The sequence below is a fragment of the Aulostomus chinensis genome, chromosome 10, assembly GCF_037954235.1.
Source record: "Aulostomus chinensis isolate RoL2024-O1b breed Wild chromosome 10, RoL_Achi_v1.0, whole genome shotgun sequence".
Taxonomy (NCBI): domain Eukaryota; kingdom Metazoa; phylum Chordata; class Actinopteri; order Syngnathiformes; family Aulostomidae; genus Aulostomus; species Aulostomus chinensis.
Window position 1 is genome coordinate 27116199 of NC_141329.1, and position 23129 is coordinate 27139327.

The 23129-nt window shown below is 44.2% G+C and overlaps 1 protein-coding gene across 5 annotated transcripts in view; it reads right to left on the bottom strand.

Annotated features, from left to right (window-relative positions):
* Positions 1-23129, bottom strand: part of actn4 (actinin, alpha 4) — a 57118-nt gene that overhangs the window by 5094 nt on the left and 28895 nt on the right. For 3 of the 5 annotated variants that reach the window (XM_086216754.1, XM_086216756.1, XM_086216758.1), the window contains exons 2-19: positions 15305-15419; positions 13665-13784; positions 12444-12530; positions 10584-10671; positions 9638-9716; positions 8810-8891; positions 8187-8272; positions 4253-4345; positions 3995-4120; positions 3665-3769; positions 3241-3388; positions 2784-2934; positions 2395-2503; positions 1987-2127; positions 1680-1862; positions 1070-1204; positions 622-801; positions 148-294 (exon numbers count right to left, since the gene is read on the bottom strand). In XM_086216754.1, the coding sequence (XP_086072880.1) occupies positions 148-294; positions 622-801; positions 1070-1204; positions 1680-1862; positions 1987-2127; positions 2395-2503; positions 2784-2934; positions 3241-3388; positions 3665-3769; positions 3995-4120; positions 4253-4345; positions 8187-8272; positions 8810-8891; positions 9638-9716; positions 10584-10671; positions 12444-12530; positions 13665-13784; positions 15305-15419 (2175 nt within the window). Of the gene's footprint in view, positions 1-147; positions 295-621; positions 802-1069; positions 1205-1679; positions 1863-1986; positions 2128-2394; positions 2504-2783; positions 2935-3240; positions 3389-3664; positions 3770-3994; positions 4121-4252; positions 4346-6256; positions 6343-8186; positions 8273-8809; positions 8892-9637; positions 9717-10583; positions 10672-12443; positions 12531-13664; positions 13785-15304; positions 15420-23129 lie in introns of all 5 variants that reach the window. The other 2 variants (XM_086216755.1, XM_086216757.1) reach the window with 1 other exon arrangement.

Below are 23129 nucleotides of genomic sequence, written 5' to 3' on the forward strand. Positions count from 1 at the left end.
GCATTAAAAATATATAAAACGATGATAGTAATTTAAAAAGCTGAGAAAATTGTAATGAGCTCCCAATTTACATACCAATAAACAAAAAGTGGCAAAACGGTGTACCGGTAATAAATTGCCTGTGACGGCAGATCTCGAGCCCCTGACCTTGTCAAAGTGGTTGAAGGAGGTGCGGTACTCGTGGAGCTGCTCCTGGCTGATGCCTTTGGCGTCACGCGTCAGGATCTGGTTCTCAATCTCGTTGATGGTTCTGGCAATGGTTGTCAGCAGCTGTTCCCAGCCCACACGGAGGTGCTGTGGGAGGAGAGGAAGCAAGGGGGGGAGAAGGAACAGGCATTAAAAAAAAAAAAAAACAACAACACCACACAAACAGGGGAAGAGAGGCTAAGAGGAAAATGTCGCATGTCTTCAAGGGTTTCGAATGAATAAATGAATATTCAACCAAAACAAAACGCACATTTAAATTAATCTAATAGCAAATTAATGGACAAGATGCACTCCCCCAGCAGACATTTGGAGAACTTGACGGAACTTCAAAACTTTAGTATTAACCAGGTAAATAGAAGACACATTGTAAAACGTGTGTGTGTGTGTGTGTGTGTGTGTGCGCATGTATGTTACCTCCATTGTGTAGGCCGTGTATTTGTTGTCAAAGATCAGGGCCTCCTGGATCTGCTGGTGGACTCCCTCCAATTCATCAATCTTGGGCTTGTAATCGATGATGCTCTGCTCGTACTCCCTCAGGTTGGTCAGCTGGTCCTCCAGGGTGCCGTTCATCTCGATGGATATTCTGCCGATTTCCTGTCAACATGAACATTCGTGGTTTGATAACCTGTTAATCCTGCAAATGCACGGTTTATACATATCACACAGATTAGCATCACATGCTACATCCTTAGAGGACACACTGAGGTGGTAACCGACCTGTAACTTCAGCCAAAGCTCCTAAACCTTCACTTTCTTACATTGCTGGACGTAAACTCTGACAAACGACATGCAGCTGAGAACAGATGAGCTGCTTCATGGCAATGCTGAGTGCCGTGAGAGACTGTGGGGGCTAATTCATTACCTCCATCTTGGTCTGTATCCAGGGGCCGACAATGTTGGCTTTTGTAGCAAAATTGCGTCTCAGATGGTCATTGGACTGCTGCTTGGTGAGCTCCTCCTGCAGGGCCTTGTCACGCTTTGGCACCAGCTGATTTGCCTGCAGAGAGGAATATTCCACTGTAACAGATCTCCTCCACTGCAGATACACCTCCACACACAAGAGGAAGAGCTGCCTTTAAATCCCCCACTCCTCTGGTAGGCTTGTGGCGGATGCCAGTGCAAAAAGGATATCTAACACGTACGCTGGATATGGTTTCCAATTTTTCACTCTGCACAGTTCAGTGGTAAAGAGTTATCGAACTCAACGTAACTCAAGTTGGGGCCACTCAGGTAAATATGCGATCAAGTAATCAGGGTTGCGCCTCATCATCAATCAAAAATCAATACAAATCCTCCCTCTGATTGGTTTGTGATCAGTGATTTTCAGTGTCATCTGTCGGATAAACACAATCTTGAGATACATTTGCGATGTCTTGATAAATCAAGCAGAATCAAGGAGGCAGCGAGAGCGGAAAAAACAACAACATGACAAAATCTCTTTAGCCGATTATAAAACTCAGACTGCAGTCTACCTGGTTCCATTTTTCTTCGATGCTCTTGGGTGTGATGGTGGTGTAGGGGTTGATTCCACTCAGCTTGATTCCATTGTACTGGGCGATCTTTTGCACCTCGGCATCGATGCCTTGGATGGTTTCCCGCTCCTTGTCGGCATCTGGCAGGGTGGACTTGAACTGCTCATGAGCTGAGATCAGACCCTGAGGGGGCGAAAATGAAAGTTTGTCAAAAGCGGCGCAAAGATGGACAGATGTAAGGTTTTTGTCTTTTATTCCATTTATTGCACACGTCTCCGTGATTTGCTTCATGTGCCTCACAAGTTACCTGGATCTCCTCAATGTTATGGACGATGAACATGTCCTGCAGGTCTTCCATAGCTCCCTCCATCCAGTTGTTAAAGGGAGCCGCCCTCTTGGCGTATTCAAGGTAGAGCTCATCTATCGACTCCAGCTGCTTCTCCGTCCTCTGTTGGCAAGGAAACGGAGGTGAGATCTGCTTTGTGCTTTTCATATATACCATGAAGACTAACATTAACAAGTTAGTCCCACCTGTCCAACTACCCAAGTCTGATTTGTGTGAGATGAGAAAGGTTTTGGGGTTCACAAAGCAACAAGGAATGAATTGAAATGAAAGTTTACACATGGATCAGAGACAAAAAAACAAAAACAAAAAAATCACACACACACACACACACACACACACACACACAGACAGACATCCTGAGATGAATACCTCCAGTGACTCCCTGCGGCTCTGGGTGAGCGCTCCCAGGATGTCCCACTGTTCACAGATATTCTGACAGCGGGCGTTGACTGTGGGTGAGTCATAGTAGTCCAGCTCGCTGGAGAACACACAACACACGGGAGAGTCAATCCCCTCGCACCCCCGTATTCTGAAGTCCCTGATCAAACCTCACTAGGAATCCCTCGGCGAGGCACTGAGAGAGCAGGTTAGCTCATCCAATAGCAATGAACTGCTTGACTGACTGATGCTAAAGAGTAACTCCAGATCTCTCTTGTCCGCCACCCTTTCTGCCTCTACGAGAGCCGTTATCCGGACTGAGACCCTTCTCCTTCACAGGCTGATTTTCATTACTCCACACCTCCTCCATCCCTCCTTACTTAAGTTCTTGTGCGATGGCGGCAATCTGCTCCACTCTGTCCTGATGGGCCGCCAGGTCACTCTCAAAGGCCTCGTGTTTCCGTAGCAACGCCTTGACTTCTGACAGGGAGGCGGTCTCGTAGTCTTTCTGGGTCAGCATGGCCTCCTTACCTGCAAGAATACACATCACAAACATTACCTGCCATTTCACCAGATTCAACCTGGCAGTCTAGCTTGTGCTTTAACGGTGATAAACATCTCTTTATCTCTGCCAACGCATTGTTAAAATGCACATAAAAGGTCTGATCTGTAATCACTGATCTCATTAACAGGAAAGCACGGTTGGGTGACGATGAGGAGAGTTTAAGGAATGATAGTTTCATCCTAAAATGAAAATCCTATTCATTTAACTTTGAGACCAGGAATTTGTTTCAATATCCACAGTAAACAGTTCTGTTTCATAAAAACTTCACGTACCCTCAGTCCAGGATTCATGGATGCTGGCCTTCTGGCGGAACTTCTCAGCTAGATGATCGAGTCTTTCCAGACGTCTGATCTCGTTGAGGAGCCACTCCTCGTACCCTTTCTCTGCTCCCTCCAGATTGTGCCACGCTCCGTTGATGTCCTGAGAACAAGAGAACACCGTGGATCGCTGATATGAATCGCTGGAGAAGGCATCATAACACTACTGTCCTTGTCAGTGTAGCATTTAGAAACAAACCAATGCAATGTGTAACATTTCCCACTGGCCAAAATTTTACTTCATTCTACACCAGAAAATTTTGGCTGCCCCATTTAACAACAAAGTCTAATTAACCCCAGTTAAAATATAGCTGGCCGCCTGAAGAAACACACAAAAGTGTTGAGGAAGCATTATTTCTGTATCGTGACGATGACGTACCGACACCATGCGCCCCTCTGATGGCATGAAGGCAGGTCTGTTACTGAGTCTCAGCTTCGTCTGCAGTGTGTTGAAGTTGATCTCCAGCTGACATTTCTCCTGGACCTGCAGACACAAACATAAGCAGTTGGCTCACCGCGAGAGAGATTCAGAGAGGGAAACAAATCATTTTCGCTGTTAAAAATGAGCAGCGACGGCAGGCTGACATTTATCACCGGGACACAAATCCTAAATTAGCTCCACTGTCCTGAATTCACAGGTCTAGCCAACTTCCCAAAACTGCCCGAAGACTTCTTCAGGAGAGGAATCACTGAGGAGTTTATTCTGTACCCTGGGTGGTTTGTGGACTCGGCGGTAGTCTCTGAAGTCCTCCAGCTTCTGCTGCATCTCACCCATGGTCTTTTCTGGGGCCCGGTTCTCCAGCCAGGGGATGGTTCGGCGGATCCACTCCAGCAGCTGGAGACGGAGGGAAACGCGATGAATACAAACTCAGGAAAATAGCTGGGTTTTTCTAGAACAGATCCATGTGGGTTTTCTATGGAAAAAGAATTATCAATGAAACTGTTTGGCGAGTAAGTTTTTACTTACATCGCTGGCGAGTTTCTCATAGTCCTCCATCAGGTGTTCGTTCTCCTGATTGACAGCCAGCACTTTGCAGATACGATTGGCAGCTGTCTCAGCCTATTACAAACAAGTTGATGAGTCGTGGATCGATAATATCATGGACATTTACTGTACTTGAACATTTAAAGCTACATGTTATCCACTAAAACCAAACGTAATCTATGTGTCTAGTATTTCTCATTAGTACCTGAGCTTCTCATTTCAACGGCGCTGTTATAATCTATTCATATGAGATTTGACTCTCATATTTGTGCGGCAAGCAGTGACTTCTAAATAAATATGAGCACGAGGCCAGACACATATTGTCAGAAGAGACGCACATGATTGTAAGTGCAAAAAAACAACAACAACAACACTAAAAACAAGCAGTCTCATTTGACTGATAAAACATGCTTCCAGCTGTTGATGGTTAGTTCGATGTGCCAGAATCACACTGTGTGTTTTAAAACTCCATGCGTCTCCTGTCACAACTCAGGAGTCAGTCCATACATCGAGTTACAGGTTCATGTAGCGCTGTAGTCCACATCAGTCCTAGGATATTACACTACTGTACCACTGGAATAAAAAAAAAAAAGAGCAGATTTGACAGGTGGATGTAAGACTTCTGCTTTAGATGCGTTCAATCAATAAAAGTTGTTGAAATTGATCTTTTTACCCCCCCACCCCCCACCCCGACCCCCACCCCCAGGTAAGTAGGTTTCCTGAGCTTTTTGCCCTCCCTCTCTGTTTCACTTCTTTTGAGACTGGAATGCAGAAAAAGTCAGCAGCATTTGTTTAGCTTGAAGCTAACGGTGACTGACAGCAGCAAAGATGTCAGTCGTCCTGTATAATCCACGCAGTCTTTAGAGGCTGTAAAAAGAGTTTTGTTGTTGCCAGTATTGGGTTGAGACGGTCGCCATTAGCCTCAAGCTACATGTGCGTGTCTGGCTCCTTCTACATTCTGGTGAGACAAAGAAGTGGCACAGCCTTGGAAAACCACCTTTATGAGCTTGTGACACCGATTTGTAAGTGCTTGACAGACGAAATACTTTCTTTCTTTTTTTTTAATCATTTATACGCTCCTTATTCTTTTCTGTGCAACTAAATCATATCACATGAAATAAACAACAACATTTACAGACATCAAATTTCATGACATTTAGATATGAGAAGTGTTAATACTGTAGCTGAAGGGAAACTGGAAAGACATCAACTGGTGTTTCCTAAAGTAATAAACAGGCCTGTTTCCCAAAACCATGTCAGTGTGTTTTTGTTTTCAACTAAAGACACATTGCTGTAACTGTTCTGCAACATGCCGTCGTTTGTCCAACCGGGACACTGAAGCTGCGGAGAATCCCAGTGGATTCTTCTTCTTGTCAAAGCCTGGTTTTTATTCAGAAGAAGAGCTTTGTAGTGTTGAGCCCAGGCAGTCAAACTGCTGACACGACTTTGGGAATTCGCTTCCAGACCATTAAAGTAAATCACTTTTGGAGAAACGCAGTTGATATTCAAAGCCAAGAAACATCTGAAAGTGTTGTTTATTTTGAGAGTTCCCATTATGGTCGTGATCAATAAATATTCTCCCTCTCGTTTCTTCAAGTATGTTGAAATGGCAACAACCAGATTTCCTCAACAGTAAAGCTTAAACGGGGAGAAATACAGTGGAGCTACACGATTCCTCCTGTTCCAGTAGATTCTGGCGATTCAAGCTGTTTTTGTTTTTTTACAGAAACGGATTTAAATTTCTCAGAATATGTTGCATTTCTTTTCACTGTTTGGAACAAACCTCTGAAACGTCTCGTCTGTTATTCATTATATTCAGTTTTATTACTTGTTGCTTCCTTTACTTATCACATTTCCTGGCTGGATCGTTGTCTAAGCTTCTCAATGTTCTCAACCTTGATATCATGACTGATGGGAACCCTTGTGGTGTTTTGGTTGTGGCTGCAGAGGAAATGTTGATGTGCGTTTGAAGCGTGAGGAGCTCACCTTCTGAGCACCAGAGAAGGCGTGATAGAAGCAGGATACATAGGTCATTATGGCCTTCTCATCTGGCCTCAGCGTACCCACGATGTCTAAGCATCACCCAGCAGGACAGAGAAGGTAAAATAGAGAGAAAGAGAGAGGGAGAAAGAGTAAAGCCAAAGCAACCCCAAAGTGACTCGGTCCTTGCTCCCTGGAGGATCTGAGAGCAAGGTGGGTGTGGAAGTCCACAGCTTCAAGCTCCACCAAACAGCACCAACAACCCCCGAGACTGATGCCAGGAGGTGGGAAGGCATGGGGGGGGGGCTGGCCTCTTGAAGATGGGGGGGGGCGGGAGAGAGAGAGAGAGAGAGAGAGACACTGGAGCCACAAGTTCAAGTTGGAACACAAACACAACAGCTAAATCCAGCTGCCAACCTACAACCACAGAGTCGTTCGGGCTGCGTTCACCTGAAGCGACTTTATTCAGAATCTGAGGAAAGTCATTCTTCCAGTGTGGTTTGGTTTATCTGACACATGACAAAACTGCACTGAGGCCTGGTGCTAAAAAAAGGCTGTGTCTACCTCCCGCATTGAGCAGTGTTAACAGTGCTAATTTCACTGACAAAAACTAGATGAAGAATGTTCGCTGAGGACCTTTCATCAGCCAAAACCAGAAGAATTACACAACTAAAATACATAGAGGCTGAAATATGGCCAAAACAACATTTTAGTCAGAAGACTAAGCCTAAAACCAGTTCCCCAAAGAGCCTGAAGTGATGTACTGAGGCTCACCAGAGAGATATAAGTAAAATATTTAGAAAACCCAGAAGACATATTCCAGAAGGAAAACTGAAGTCTGGACTGACACTTAGTTTCGTTCAATCTTTGAGATGAAAAAGCTATAAATATTAAGCAGAAAGTACTGGCATGTTTACTCTGAACTTCAAGTAATTACTTTGGGCTTCCTTTAATTCGGGACTTAAATCCCTGCTGCTGGAAGACGACTTGGACACGCAGAGTCTCCGTGCAGTTTGGTCTCAGATGTAGTCATCATTCTCACGTGACCCGGCAAAAGGAATGAACGGCCCACTCTCCAGATGTTGAATAAAGGCTTCACTTCCATCAACAGGATTAAATCAAGTGCGATGTAGATAAGTGAGTGAGCTGGTGAAAGCAGCGATTCTTTCAGATTTCCTGTAAATATTTTAGGGTCTCTAGAATCAGAACGAGGCGGGAGAAGTTTTCACACAAAGGTCGATATCCGCTCTGCTGGTTTGTATCGCACACACAGGCGCATATACTCCTCTCCTGAGACCACGGCACAAACAAGTTATGAATGAGCCAGAAAATTAGTCGGAGGAAGAACCAAACAAGAGAAGCGTCAACAGGGTTCCTCTGAGAGGCCTCCTGGGGGTGGAGAGGACGACGGGAGGGAAAAATAAGAGGCGAGGCGCTGAAGTTAGAGGAGGGAGTCGGAAGAGAAAAAGTGATGGGAGAAATTAAGGAAATAAGAAACAAAAGGGAGAAAAAAAAATAGCATCCAGATGATGGAGGGATTTTCAGCTGAATTACAAATCTGCGCCTGGTAAAACTTGACCATCTTTTATAAAAGATGCCAAATATTTTAAGCCAGTAACGTCTGAATAATTTATGCTGTCAAAAACAACAAAATGAAGGGCAATCTTAAGATCCAGAGATCAGCTACCCGTCTATCTTAACCCAACGTGGAAACCTCACACCTCCAACGTGGCAGAAACAATCACCGCTTTCACCAGCACGGTTACTTTAATACTGTATCTTGTGTGTGTTTGTGTCCCAACAAATCCAGTGCCAGGGTTGAGGCCCGGGGCTTAGCACGACGCTGTCGAGAGAGTGAGGCCATGCTGGACAGGACAGGGCACTTGTTAGTAACAGGAGGTAAAAGGTCAAGGGTCGGGGGGAGGTCAGAGGGTACCTTCTGGGCTCCAGAGAATGCATGGTAGAAACTGGACACATAAGTCATTATGGCTTTCTCATCTGGACGAGCAGTGTTCACAATGTCTGAGGGGGGGGGGAGACCGTGGTTATGAAGATGCACACACACGCACGCACACACACACACACACACACACACAACCAGGACAGATGACAGGTGAAGTACACAACAGGACACACACACACACACACACGACTCAACATGACACAGGCTTGCAAACACAGACAGACATTTATCATGCTGCTGTAGCTGTTAACAGCCGGGCAAGATGGTCCAGAACAGACAGAGGCCACCCGTACCGGGGCGCACTGGGAACTAACAAAGCCCACTGACGACAGAGAGGACAAAAATGGATATTATTGTGCAAACAAAGGTCAGACACACACATCACCTTACGTTAATGACGGTGGTTCCTCCCTGATCAGAGTTACAGGACACATCAACGCTGATTTGAGATACATTGGTGTATATATATATATATCATAATATTGCAGTATAACTACATATGAGGGGCTTTCAGACACTCAACCAGTTTACTCAAGGAAACAACAAATCTCTACCCCCCCAACCCCCCCCCCTCCCAAAATCGACGTCAGGCCTACCTTCAGCATCCAACATCTTGGGAATGTCCAGGTATTTCTCAGCAACCTCAAAGGCGTTGTTCAGATTGGTCACTGGATCATCCTACACACACACACACACACACACACACACACACACACCGTCACCAGATTAGCAGGCTGGAATGTTACTGGTGCTACTGTATTTTCTATAGCTTCGTGGCTGTAAAAGCTAAATCGCATTTACTCAGCAAGTCGTTTTATTTTTGTGCCGGGAGTCTAGCCTGTAACCTTGCGTCCTGGGTCATCCCATCATGAGCGGACGGCTCTAAATCCCACTGTGATGCACTGAGATTAGATTACTCAAATTCAGAGGTCTCCTGTGATCGTGTGGCCTTGATGAAGCGGAAGCATTCATTCACATATCAGCAGTGGCAGGCGATTCTTATTACACAACACCTGATAATCTTGAGAAGAAAAAGATCGAGTTGTTTTGTTTCTCCCTCGTTTCCACTCAAGGTTCAAACTCATTTTTTGCCGCTTATTTTTTTCCTTTGCCACGCTTTCCAGGAAAATCTGTGCCGAAATTTACCGCAGTTTATATTTGACAAATGGTACATTTACTTAAGTAAATTAAGACAAAGAACTGATACAAGGTTTTCTCATTGGATCTCAGTCTCATAGGTGTGGCTGGCACAATCCGAAATAAAACAAAAAGCAGGGATAAAGTCGTTGGTTCCACTTGTGATAAACAGAACCTCTCACAGGCGACAACACCGGTTGAAGCAAAACTGCATTTTGCATTCGCAAACTGACATAATTTGGTTTAAATGCACATCGAGCAGCGACCAGAGTCTGTCTGTGCCTCACCTTTCTCAGCTTGTCGTAATCGATGAGTTCTGGTCTGTGTCTGTGGATCAGAGCGTTGAAGGCGAGACCGTCCTTCCAGCTGTTGATGGACGGCACAGACGAGGTGGGCATAGTAAGGTTGCGTACATCAAGGTTGTAGGCTTGGTTGGTATCGGCTTTTCAATGAAACGGTGAACTGTTTGGTGATGTTACTATGTAATGTTTGAAAGTGTTTTGAAGAGGCGAAACCATTTTACTTCACTTGCCCTGAAAGCCTTTTCTCCTCCAGCACAGATACCTGCTCTACTGCTAGAGCCTGACCCCTGGTGGCCTGAGCTGTGTACTGCAAAGATTCTCTGTGTCCATTTAATATAAAAGGGTTTCTGTATTTCTGACAATATTGTGCAAGATTTTTAATCCTGCCCGCCACCTAAGGGGGAGGAGTATATAAACCAAAAAATAATGTTGAGCACCTTTGAAAATACAAGTAAAGTCTAGACGAATAATAATCAACTGAAAGATTAACACAAAAAAAGAGACAAAAATGAAAAGTTTATGATACACATTTTAAAAATAGTTGTGCCTATTGTGTGATAATACTTTACATTTCTGTCCATGTTTGTCTCTAAGACAACAATATCAGCTTTTTCTGTTAATCACTGAATATTAGCCAGATGTGCGGAGAACTTCTGATAGAATTACAGCTCCCTGGATTTTGTCAGGGTTCCACTGAGGGGATCTACGGACTCATGAGAACGTTATAATACTATTTCCCCAAAATGGTTTCAATCCTCATGGTCATAATCCTCAAGAACTGATGGAAATGTCGAGTGTTTTGAACCGATCCTTAAAATAATGTCATTTTTTTTCCCCTCAACTAATCATCTTGAATGACTGCCAGAGAGAGAAACGGCCAGCAACAGTGTGAGTGTGTGTGTGTGTGTGTGTGTGTGTGTGAGTGTGTTACCTAATGTGGAAGTTCTGCACATTTACATTCTTGTAGGGAGCGGTCTTCCTCTGGCACCACAAGAGAAGACCCTCCTTCGCGGAAGTCTCTGCAAAGAGGGAGAAGGATGACGGAAGAGAAAGAAGCAGCAGAAGGGAGAGAGGAGGAAAAAGTCTGTATGAGAAGACAGAAATGTGTCTTTATCACATTCGCCCGAGAAGTTTTATTCATTTAACAGTGCACTGGCAAATACTGCGATACTCTGTTCCTACAGCAAGAGTGTAAAACACAGACACCAGAACTACCTCAAACATGAAGACGTTTCTGGCTACTGCATGCGACTGCAATGAAGCACCAGCGACAAACAGGGAGAATGAAAAATACGATTCCAGACACCCTCTGGAGGTAATTTAGCGCACACAGTTTTAATTAGCTGCCAGCCAGAGTCATTGATGCTCCGAGGAATCATGATTCTCCAGTCGACAACCATCAATGCAAGACAAACAACAAAGATTATACCATTAAATTCCCAGCTACCAGGAAATAAACACATATCCAGGGTTGGTTTTGGGACTGTTGTCGAACTAATTAGTCAGTTCATCAAACAGTGGATTAAAATGCCAATCAAAGCGTTCTTTTGCGTTTCATTATTGAGTTAAAGTTGACAACATAATGTAATGACTACAAAAAAAAAACTGCAGCATTTAGATGGGCTCCCTGTAAATCTCGTCTGTCACTGGCTAGCAATTTTCACTGATTGATTATGGAAATTCTTGGACACAAAGAGCGGCGGAAGATGGGAGTTTTTAATTTAACCGCTTGTTAGCAACCACCGTTGTTCAGCTGCATCAACGCCACCAAATTCACGAGCGCTGTGCTCACTGGCTGATTTTATGCGTCAGACATTTAAATATTTTAACCAAAGACCGCATTTAATTGAACTGAAATCCCGTTCAAAAATCAAGACTGGTTGTGAGACCTTCAACAACGGTGCGCCGCTTTATGAATTTATGGGTGAATACTGTTCGGAGAAGCTTCCCGGGAAGGTTTTAAAAACCACCTTTACCATAAATACTTTCCTGCATCTCAATAAAATAAATAAACTAATGAATTATCTTTTTTCCCCCTCATTTTTATACACCTGGAAACTCAGCTTTTTTCCCCCCACCCCTTCCATTCAAGGGTTTCACATACTCTTGTTGTAACAGAGCACACTTGTGTATCCATGCACTCTGGGCCACCAGCCAAAAAACACAACGGAGAAGAAGAGCACATACTCAAAATAGCTGACGTGCTTTGGGACAGCGGCGCTCACACCGCCGGCCCAAGTATTCTTGAGCACACATGAACTGCGCTCCAGACTCCCTTTTCAAGTGGAGCAGAGCACGGTTCACTGATGCGTTCCTGGGTACGTGAGACAGGGTTCACACTAGTCAGCTCCAACCCCGGTTCCCGGTGGCAAAGCGCTTTTAATGCTTTGAAAAAGTGGCTTGAGTAAATTAGAATGTGTTACCCTGGATACTGTTTATTGAAATTCTTACATGAATGAATGATGATGCGGTTGGATCAGAGTAGTTTCACGCCACCAGTCTGCCTCGGCGCCCAGTCATCGCGCCCTGAACCCTTTTATCTTGGCGCTTTTCCACTGCTACTCATCCTGAGTGTGTCTCTAGCCTTGTTACTTCCACTCTAGTTCCTACAACGCATCTTCAACTCAAACATCTGCGTAAGTGCTTATGATTCCTGCAGGTCTGGGTTGACTAATTAATCCTCAAGCCACAGGAACAGCAGTCACGCTGCCTTTTAGTGAAATCACTCCTCTGCTCAGTCACTGCCAGCTCCTGGATGCTTACACACATCAAACCACGGGGGGGGTCGTACCTTCGACAGAGATATCCTGGATGGCAAAGCGGAGGATGATGGTCCAGATCATTCCCAGGGTCATCTTGGCATTTCCATCCACGATTTCTACACAACAAATCACAATCAATCGTCAGTGTTGTCCGTACGTCTTTCTACCACTGACTTTCACAATCTAAAATCTGCTCTTTTGTTTAATAATGCCAACACGCCCACACACAACTACACTTCATGTCCCGCTGCTGCCAAATCTCCCGTGTTTCCTGGGAGAGTGGGATGCTCCCACAGTGTTTCTCCTCATGAAATAAATTCAGTCTTGGTTGTTATAAAATACAGGCAGCTGGTGTTTGACAGACAACTGAGTGCAGTTGTCTCTGTAAGAGGCTCACCTATGCATTTCAGATCTATACAAAAACTCATGTGCCACACAGAGCTTTTTTTTTTTTTACAGCGAGGTCGTTCCTCAAATATTTGGCCGATCGATGAACACAAACATTTCGAGCGAGACGGTAAGTCATGTGAAATGATATGGAAGTGACAAAGCATGTAGTTTGGTTTGGATTCCACTCATAGTCAAATACTGAAACTATGCATCCCTCGAGTCTTTCATCGTTTCAGCTGTTTCACATTCCACTCTGGCGTATGTGAACTTGTGCGGCATCGCTTTCGTTCTCTTACAAACAGCAGTTATGTTCAATATCCATCACTGACTCTCTTCTCTAGTTTTAAACACGCAATCACCAGTTTCGAGACTTATCGGAGGGTTTGCCTTCCTTGTGTTTGTCTGCGGCACCAAACCAAATCTGCAGAACAACAGGGTTTAACACCAAAAGCTAAAACTTAGCACACATTCATCTGCGCCCTGACGAAGGGCAGTAGGGCTGAAACATGGTGGATGACAATGTTCTGTGTGCGCCACCGTTTTACATTTGTTTGTTCAACATCGGAAGTGTTAAATGTCAGCTCCGTAGCGGCAAATGTTAAATTATCTCTGGTCTGTGAGTTAGCAGGATTTTTTTTCTTTTCCTCCTCAGAGTCTGCCTGGCAACAGAGCAGATATCCACCCTGCGCTCAGCCCTCAGATGTTTTATTTTTTACGTCGATGACCCGTTGTGGGTTGCTCTTATACATGACCAGAAAGCACGTGAAAGAGTGTGTGTAGGATTCTAATCTTTTGGTGTTCATTCAAGAAAATCCGTCATGTTTTTGATGCAGTGTGCTGATGTGTGAATCCATGCTGACCCTCTGCACCAATGGAGACCAGTTTGACTCCCTTGCTGGCGATGAAGTCCAGAGCTTTATTCACATTGTTTATCTTGTGGACCCTCATCTTGCCTCGCTCAGGCTTGGGTAACCGCTCGCCTGAAGACAAAGACACGGACAGAAAGACGCAGGGGAAGAAACAAAAAAGGTGTGTGTTAGCTGATACTATGACTGGAGCTCAGCATGTTTCCACAGGCTCAGCAGAATCAGGACAGTTACACATACAGCAGCGATGCAGGTGACCTGAAGGAGACGGGAGAACAGAATCACCCTTCAAGGCCACCTTGGATAAGAGCAGAAGACAGGTCCCTCCAGGCCAGCTGTCGCTGATGTCAATTTTGAAATAAAAAACATCTTTTTGCAAATAATTTTGTATAAATACGATTCCAACGCATCTTGACATCAAGTTTTAGTTTTCCCAGCGTCAGCCAGGAGAGATTATTTCAGCGATGATGTGATATGATGCCTAGAAAAGAAAAATAAACATGTTGCAGCCTGTAGAGGTTTGGTTTGTTGCATATCGGATGATGTCATCTTATTCCATGCGTCTGGCCAGTCTCACTACCTTCCTTTGCTCAATAAAAATGCGCAATTTCAAACTTGTATAAATTGACATCATCAACTAGTAGCATCTGAAAACAATAAAGCAAGTCTGGGCTTCTTCTACCTGTGACAGGTTTGCCCGGATTATGGCTTAATGGATCACACCATACCCAGGAGTTCACGCAAAACTGCAATCACGATTCATCTCAGCATCAGCAAGTAGCGTCTCAAACATCGAGCGCGGCTCCCCAGCTTTATTTCATCACACAATTATTCGTACACAAGACTAAACAACTTCCAGATGTGATAAAACTACAAAAAAAAACGTAAATTTGGTCACGAGAAAGCACATTTTTGGAAAATGAAAGCTTTTCAGTATTCATTTCAATACTGTAAGCCATTAAGAAGCAACTGTGTCCATGAATACACGTTGCAATTAAATGGTGGACGTTCACTACAAATGTCAGCCAAGTCCACAGCAAATTATCGAGTTGTAAACACACCCAGAGTTCAAATCAGCAGGTCAAACTTGATAAATTCATAACCAGGAAAGTATTTTTGAGAGGGGCAACGGGAGGTTCAGCATGTACTCTTTTCAAGGAAGTCAATGACATAATCCGGGACATCGAGCTGGCATGGAATGACCTTCATCTGCTGCACCAACAGGAAGTGTTTTACTACTACAACTTGCAATTAACAGAAGACACACAAGAGGAACTCTGTCATAAACAAAGAAAGATCTACAGCGGGGTGTTTCCATGAGTTATTTTGGATGTGTGAGATCCATACTGAGAATGGAAACTGTGAGTGAGCGACCACATCCTGGAGAGGACAGAGATGCTGAGGATCTTAGACATCTGAAAACACTTTACGCCCGGAATGATAACTAAAAACAAACCAAGCCACTGCGAAGTGACAAATGAACTTGTGTTTGTTTAGCCGGCTGGGTGGCTTTCCCGCTGCTACAGTTTGTTAACCTTTACAAATATTCATCAGAATTAATCGGTTTCATTGAGGATTTTAAATCTAAGCCAATTTATCAAGTGACCCCGATGCTGTGTAGACATACGCCTTACCTGAGATAACTTCCAGCAGCAGCATGAGTTTGAGCCCATCCCTGAAGTCCTCCTCGATGTTTTCAATCTGCGTGCCGGCCTTCCGCAAGTGGGAGTTGCACCATGCCGTGAATGTCTGCACAAGAGCACAGAAAGGGGACACAAACGGTGACTGGGCTGTAATGTTTTCGCAGCTTTTTACGACAATAAACAACTCTGAGCATCAGATGAAAGAAAATGAAATTCAATGAACAGGAAGGGAGCTCAGGAGTTGCTTTGATATGACAGGAAGAAGCAGAAGAATAGCACTGGAGATGAATGTTATATGACAATACCTGAAAAATGAGAACTACTATTGATCTCAATGAACAATTAAACGCTGGTTTGGAATGATGAATATCGCAATTCCTAGTTCAGGCCTTACACACGCTTCCTCTAGCTGCTGTACAGTCGTGGTAACATTTTTTGGTCTTGAAAACGCCATTATGAACAGTCTTCTGTTGGTTGCATCTTTCATGGTTTTGCCCGCTCGTCCCCACATTCTTCTACCACAAGCTTTGAAATTGTTTCAGTGGTGGACAGAAACAGAGCAAACATATCCAACCTCATCAGCCTCAGATCAGGGTGCAGTCCAACCCTTCAAAATAAAAAACAACAAAAAACAAAACCCTAAAATGCTCCTCCTCTCATGTGGGAAGTTTCCAGAGCTGCTAAGAAGCGCTGCCATTAATAAGTTCATCCGTGATATTTGTAATTAAATATCTGAGTTGTGAGCCAAATCACACACAAGGGCATCTGGGGAACGGCACACCCCCCCCCGCAAATCACATACATCAAGAGCTGGTTGGAATCCATGCCTCTGTACTTGTGGTTGGCCGGCATTTTTGAGAAATGTGTTTTGAATCATTTTATTTTGAAGGACCTTCTGGCACGGGGCTACGGGGAAGCTGGTGCCGGTCCCTGTTGCACCAAACTTGTGGCGTATCATGATTCTTGGCAAGAAATGTCGAGGCATTTTTCCTGATGCGATATTCAGCAGAATGACCATTCACATTCAAGATTTGCCCTGGATAAATTCTCCACGTAGGCTCCGTTTACATGGCATACAACCGCCCATTCTCACTCACTACCTCAGACTTTCAGGGGTTCAGTATCTTGCAGGGATCAAACCAGGAACCTACAGTATTTTTAGGCCGAGTATTTCTTAGGTCATTGTTCTTAGTGTTGACGAATCATACGGAGAGAACCGAGATGTGGTGAATTAAAAACTGTGTGATAATTAAGGATTGAAAAATTGAAAGCTGACGGCAGTACTCGGCAGGCAGACACGCCACTCCACTAGAAACATGTCTGAATGCACAATAGGACCCAAATTCTCCATATTTTAACCTCTTAGTTGTTATTAGCAGGGGGGGGGGGGGGGGGAGACATCCATTTATCTGTGATATTTGATCAACCATCAGCTGTTATTTTTAAATTACGTCTTCCTCAACATTACAAAAAAAATTCTCTGTCTCTGTCTAAATTCATTATAAAGTGAAGCTGATTCCATTTTATTCACCATTAAACTGAATGCTGTGCAAGTGTCCATGCAATAACCCTTTCTTTCTCGCCCTGCCCTCCACTGAGAGTATGACTGGGTGCAGCTTGCTGCCCTGCCCCTCTCCCCACCACCCTGCTGTGGTCACCGGCACAAAGCGGCCATTGAGCGTCACAGATAATAGCACCCTTCAGCCCCCACACTCACCCTCACCCTGCTCTGTCTCTCTAGCCCTCCCCCAGAACCCCAATACAGGACAGAGAGCAGGGAGGAGGAGGAGGAGGGGGAGATAGATTTCACATAAACAAACAGACAAAGTTGGGGGCAGGAGTGTAGAGTGGACAAACAATGCCCCGTCTACCACCCACACAACTCACTCACTTAAAATCCCTCTAGCAGGAAGTGGTGCTGCAGTGTCAGGAAGTTCTTTACTTTAGTGGAGGAGACGATAAGAGTGCAGCGACATGCAAACGCCGCACAGGAAACATGAAGTGAGAGCAATTTTACATCATATATGATGGATCTGTGTGATGGGTGGGACTCATTAATATCCGCTCACAACACACAAACTTATATATCAATCATACATACGGTATGCAATGTCAGGAATGCTAGTAAAGTGGCCAAATACATCAATTATTATAGCAAAAACTTTGGGAAGCACAGGATGAATGAGTCTTTTATCATGCGAGTACACAGGATGTTAAACGTCCAAATAACTTTGTTGAACTCTTCAAAAAAATATTTCTGGAATTTCAATGTTCTCAGAGCCCCCCCATCAGTCAGCGCTCATTAGCCACATTCACGTGACACCGGTGGGATGAATGACCCTCAGTGAGCAGCCACAAACAACATGTCATCTTATGTGTTTGTTCTCTGTTATTTAGGAAGCTTGATTGGCATCAGAGACGTCAGTCAACGGGACACAGTGTACTGTGGGGTAGGCAGTTCGCATCACAAAGGCAGATTGTTTCATTACCCCGCCTCTGTAGGTGTGCTTACATGATTGGAAGCGATTTAACACACCCTGAGTGGACTGGTGGGCTTTTCTACATTCTGAATAAAATTCTTCTTTGATCTAAGCCAATTTAATCTGTGTTGTGACAATGGTCAGGAAGAATTGCTGCTTTTAATTGTGATTCATTGCGATTTAAATCCCAAATCGTTTTGTTCCGTTAAGGTCACAGAGGCGCCTCTGCGCTGCCGCCGTACTTAATTCAGAGTGTTCTTTTGGCACACAATTAGCCTTTCACAAATATTGCACCTTGCATCCCCTTGATTTCAATTAAATGCGCAGCCCTCACGGGGCACAGTCAGGCAACTTGCAAAAGGTCAGGCTGGAGGGTGTCGATTGTGGCTGAGCAGCTTTACTGCTGCAGTAAGTCAGCCATGTTTCAACAGAGCTGCTGCTGCAGAAGTGGTGACAAGGAGGGCAGCGTGAGAGCAGTGTGAGATACTCCACAGGTCTCAACCTGTGCATGTTGCACTCTTCTCAACACAATGCTCCACAGATTGCAGGAGAGAGTCATTGCTTCCCACAAAGCCCCAGTTGAAGCATTCTACCGAGGATGGAAAAACATTTCGCAAAGGAGTTTGGAAGCATTTAACTTTAGAGAATAAAAAGGGAACCGACCCTCCCATGACGGTCAGGAGCCGATTTCATTCCAAGTCGAGAGTAACATAATGCTGAGAAATATCTAAATTTGTGGGCAAAAGAATTTATTCATGTTTATTCAACTGTCAAATTTTCCCTCGTAGCAAACTAACAGTCAGGGTTTTGATTCTGACAATAAACTTAAGCCAAGTAGCATCCGGATCGTAAAGAGGGAGGAGAACAAGAAATTCAAGAGTTGGCCCGTCAGGACAAGCGCTAACAGTCATATGAAGAAGTGCAAAACAGGTTTAGAAGATTTACTTTAAAAAATGGATTAATTTGTCAAACATGTGAGTGGAAACCTTCCTGATGACACTTAGAAGCCACTTTCCCATTTATGTTCATGTCGCGGCTCAGCCTTACTTGCCCAGTTGGGTGCTGGTAAACTGTGTGCTGAAATGGCCAAATCAGAAATAAACCAGCACAAATTCTTTGCCAGATTGACCAAACCAGATTAGTGCCAGCGAAGCCTGTTATACCCACCCACGGTCTGAGGCCTCTCACCTGGCCTCACCTGCCAGAGGATTCAGATGAGGGGATCGCTCACCTGAGCTGAGGACACAGATAACAAGCTGAAGGCCTTGTGGGACAGAATGTGACGGTTTACACTTGAGACACAAAGCTAATGCTCTTACCTGCTAGTTTTACTGCACAAATAAAGTCCCAGGGAAGGGAAAGTCCCAGGGAAAATTGCACATGATATCAAAAACGACAGGGCTGTGATACTGTAATACCTGCATATTTGAAATAGCAACAGTGGTCGTTTTATTGAAGTAAAAACAAATGGTCCTGGGCTGGGGTTCATTCAAACAGCATAAGATCATTTTCAGGTTAAACTGGGTCAAAGGGAGATTACACTGGTTCCTTGATAAGGGCATTACTGGAAGAAAACTGCCCATTTTGTAAGAAAAATTGAAATCTTTGCCTTTGTGTAACTAAATGGTCTATTTGTAATGAGAAATATAAGTAAGTTCAGTAAGAATCTCAGTCACTCGGTGTCACCACTTCCACTGATCTTTTTTTTTTTATGTGTAATGCTGAAATTTCATTCCAAGAACCCAACAGGATGGCGCCGGTGTGGCGTGCGGTTTGTGATGAGGATCCAGATCATCATATTTGAGGAGTCTCGACATGGCAAGTTGTGCGAGATTCAGGTATACAACAGTCTCAAAACCGCTTTCGTCCTGCACAGGTGCGAGTGGGGCGATGCCCCTGTGGGGGGGGTCACTTTCTGATCCAGTCGATGGGTTTTCAAACACACAGAGGGACGCCAGCAGTCCTCCAACTCAGATCTCTCACTGGCCTTTCAGGGTTTAAGGTCAGATGCAGGTGTATTTATTATTCATTTGAAGAGGGCAACTCTACACCAGGATAAACACACCGGTAAGAACACCAACCAGAACACAAACACTGTGGCAAAAACACGGTGCCGTCCATCCCTACACCTTTCACCGCTATCACACACCCGTGCCACTCCTCGCACAGGAATGTGCTGCGGAGACACACAGCCCACATAAACTTTTTCATGAATAAGAACGCACCAGTTGTCACCACACATCATTTTCTAAACGTATGGGCAATTTTCTGACCACGGAGGAGCTCATTCTAGTTCGTACTACACACCGACGTGTGCATGCATATACGGGCACAGGCAGATTAGGGTGCGTCTTGGCACACCTGGAGAAAATGAGTCAGGTTGAATACAACGTTATTGCTCAACGGCCTTGCCTCTTTCTGCATGACGTCTGCTGTGTGTGCACGCATGTGTGGGTGTGTTTTTGCGATCACACACTCTTTTTTCCCCTCTCTTGCCAACACCAATGAGCTCACTTGTGATGTCGATGTCTCACCGGTTGCCGTGAGTTTCTGCGGAAGCTGCTTGTTTCTACTGTCTCTCTCTGCCTCAAACACAAGTCCTCTCATTTACTTTCAGATTACGTTGGGTTACATTGAAATATTCTATACAAACCCTTAGGAACAGGCTTCAACTTTACTGTTAACACATTTTGTGTTCATCAACCAAGCATTTTTTTAGTGTTTGCTAGTCTCCCCAGACCTTCATAGCAAACCACGAGCTGACGCTTCACCCTACCTGTCACAAAGTCATTAAGGTCTCACGACTTTTAGAAACATATCTTTAGGGTTTTCTGGACAATTACAACACTTACGTGCAGCACCTTTGCCAAACTAAATTATGGTGACAGGTACCACATTTTACTAGTTTCTGTCTCTCACACACAAACAGTGGGCAGCAGAGCAGAGAAGCCACAGTGGAGACACTGGTGCACCAGTTTAGATGAAGGCGGATGAAACAGTAAAGAGAAGAAAGGAGGTATTTACATTTTATTTGTGTGATGATGGTGTTTAACAGAGGAGCGAGCAGTCACCAACAAACTCACGATGTGTGATAGGTATTCACTTCCTGATATTTCAGATGTAACTTTCTAGCCTATCTGTGCAGCTACTTCTTCATACGTCACACTCCTACTCAATAAAGTGCAGCGCATCGCCACAGAGTTGAGGTTGTGTGCCAACTAAAACCTCACCACTGCACAAGTCATATCTTCACCTTTTCAGCATGTGCATGTGAGCGTCATTTTAATGGTGTAATGAGGGCCAAAAGCAGACTTTGTTATTTCCTGATACAACCCTTCAATCCATGGCCGACCAGGACTCGTCATTTAACGTTTAGTCTACTATTAGGGTGCAGCCCTCTCTAAAAATGTGAGCAGGCAGCTTTTAGTCAAATGCCATCACATTATCTTGAGGGAGAACCTACAAATCCAAAGACCACTCAAAACCCCCACAGCAACCACACAACCCTGCAGAAACTGAGGAGAAGTCTAATATATGCAAGGCAGCACAAGTTGTGTTCTCATGGCCAAGGTCTGGTGTCTCTCACACACACACACACACACACACACACACACACACACACACACACACACACACCCTATATACAAACACAAACTCTCCACCAGCAGGAGTCAGCAAGTTTAAAAAAAAAGGGGGGGAGCGTGTCACCAAGACACTCAGCTCCGACGACACAAGACTGACACAGGTGGAGAGAAGGTGACATGTCAGGTGATAAAGCATCGAGGTACCATAAAAGGACTTCCTGTGAATAACAGACTGACACCTTTTAGTAGAGTGGGATTCAATTCATTAGCCCTCCACACTGTGCTTCTCTCAGAAAATATTAGCTCATTTAGGGTTGATGGATATGCAAAGAAAGTCATGCCGCACTTATTTTGACAGGTACTTCATTATAACTTGAGATTCCAGTAGTAATGACAATTACTTTGTCAGCACGCAGTCCATTATCACTGAAAAATATTTGCATTATGTGTTTTTTGCTGATGTAATTTGACGGCCGGCTTCGTTTACAATGGTACGTTGACACACTTCGCCATTTTTGGAAAATAAAAACACCTGTGATTTTGATTTTTGATGATTTGATTAATTGCTCAGCACCAATTTCAGTGATGCATCAACTGCCTTACAAACATTGTATCGTCGCGGTAAAATATCAAAGTATTTAAAAAGGAGGAAATTTAAAAGCAGAAGAGTCAAACGAAAAGTCGGGAAATGGAAGAGAATAATATTTTGGAGAATATTTGTTAACAATGGGCATTCTTTTAAACCCCTGTTGCTCAATCAAAAAAATGTATGAATCCACTTTGCAGCATCCTGCCATTTGCAAGTTGCTGCTCTAAAAAGTTTGTGAAAGAAGTTATACAGGGACCTGCTGGCAGAAGATACAACCTCAGGAAACTTGGAAAGAGCCCTACTAGACTGGACGACCAGACTAAACCGGGCCAAAACCATGCTGGCCTGGCCCTGTGAATAAAGCTCAGTTACAAGTCTGGCCTGGCCTGACACAAGGCCTCCTATTCTTAGAAGCATGCCAATTAAAAAGGGCTGTGGCTTGCAACACAGTGGCATGGCTGGCCATTGTCACACACTCCTTAACTTGAAACATTTAATAGGACATTTCATAAAATTGACCTTTGCATCTTAACATACTGGGCAAACAAACTGCTTCAATGCATTTTTTTCCTGTTTCAACACAAATTGACAATTGCATGTACAGCATCTGCACAAAGAAAACGCAACCATGCAAGCCATGAGGTTTGTAAAGTACATAGTAACTGCAGCAAACACTGCAACTGGTTCACTAAAACTGGGGCAGCATTTACTCAAACGTATCATTTGCTGCTGTCAATTGCCGTGAACAATTGTACAGCTTTTCAACATTTTCATTGAATCTCACAACTGCAACTTTGCAGACTATATACGAGATGAAGAGATGAAGAGAAAAACCCTTCATGAACTTATTCTATATTTTATTATTGACGCCTCAAGAGCAGGGTTTGGTCAAGCAAGCCATGAGACAAATTCCATCTATAAACAAAGATCCTCAAAACGTTACATCGGAAATAAACTTAGAAATTATGGAAGGAAAAAACACAAAAACAGCAGAAAATATCAACTTCCCTCTCTCCCAGCAGCTTCATTCATTCAGCAGTGGTGTAACTGGATATGTGGCCTGCTACTGTAAAGCCGCTGCGGCACTGGTCTAGAGTCACAGTGTGGGAATATGAGACCGTCTCCCAGGGGCCACAAGGACCAGCGAGGGTTCAAAGTGTACC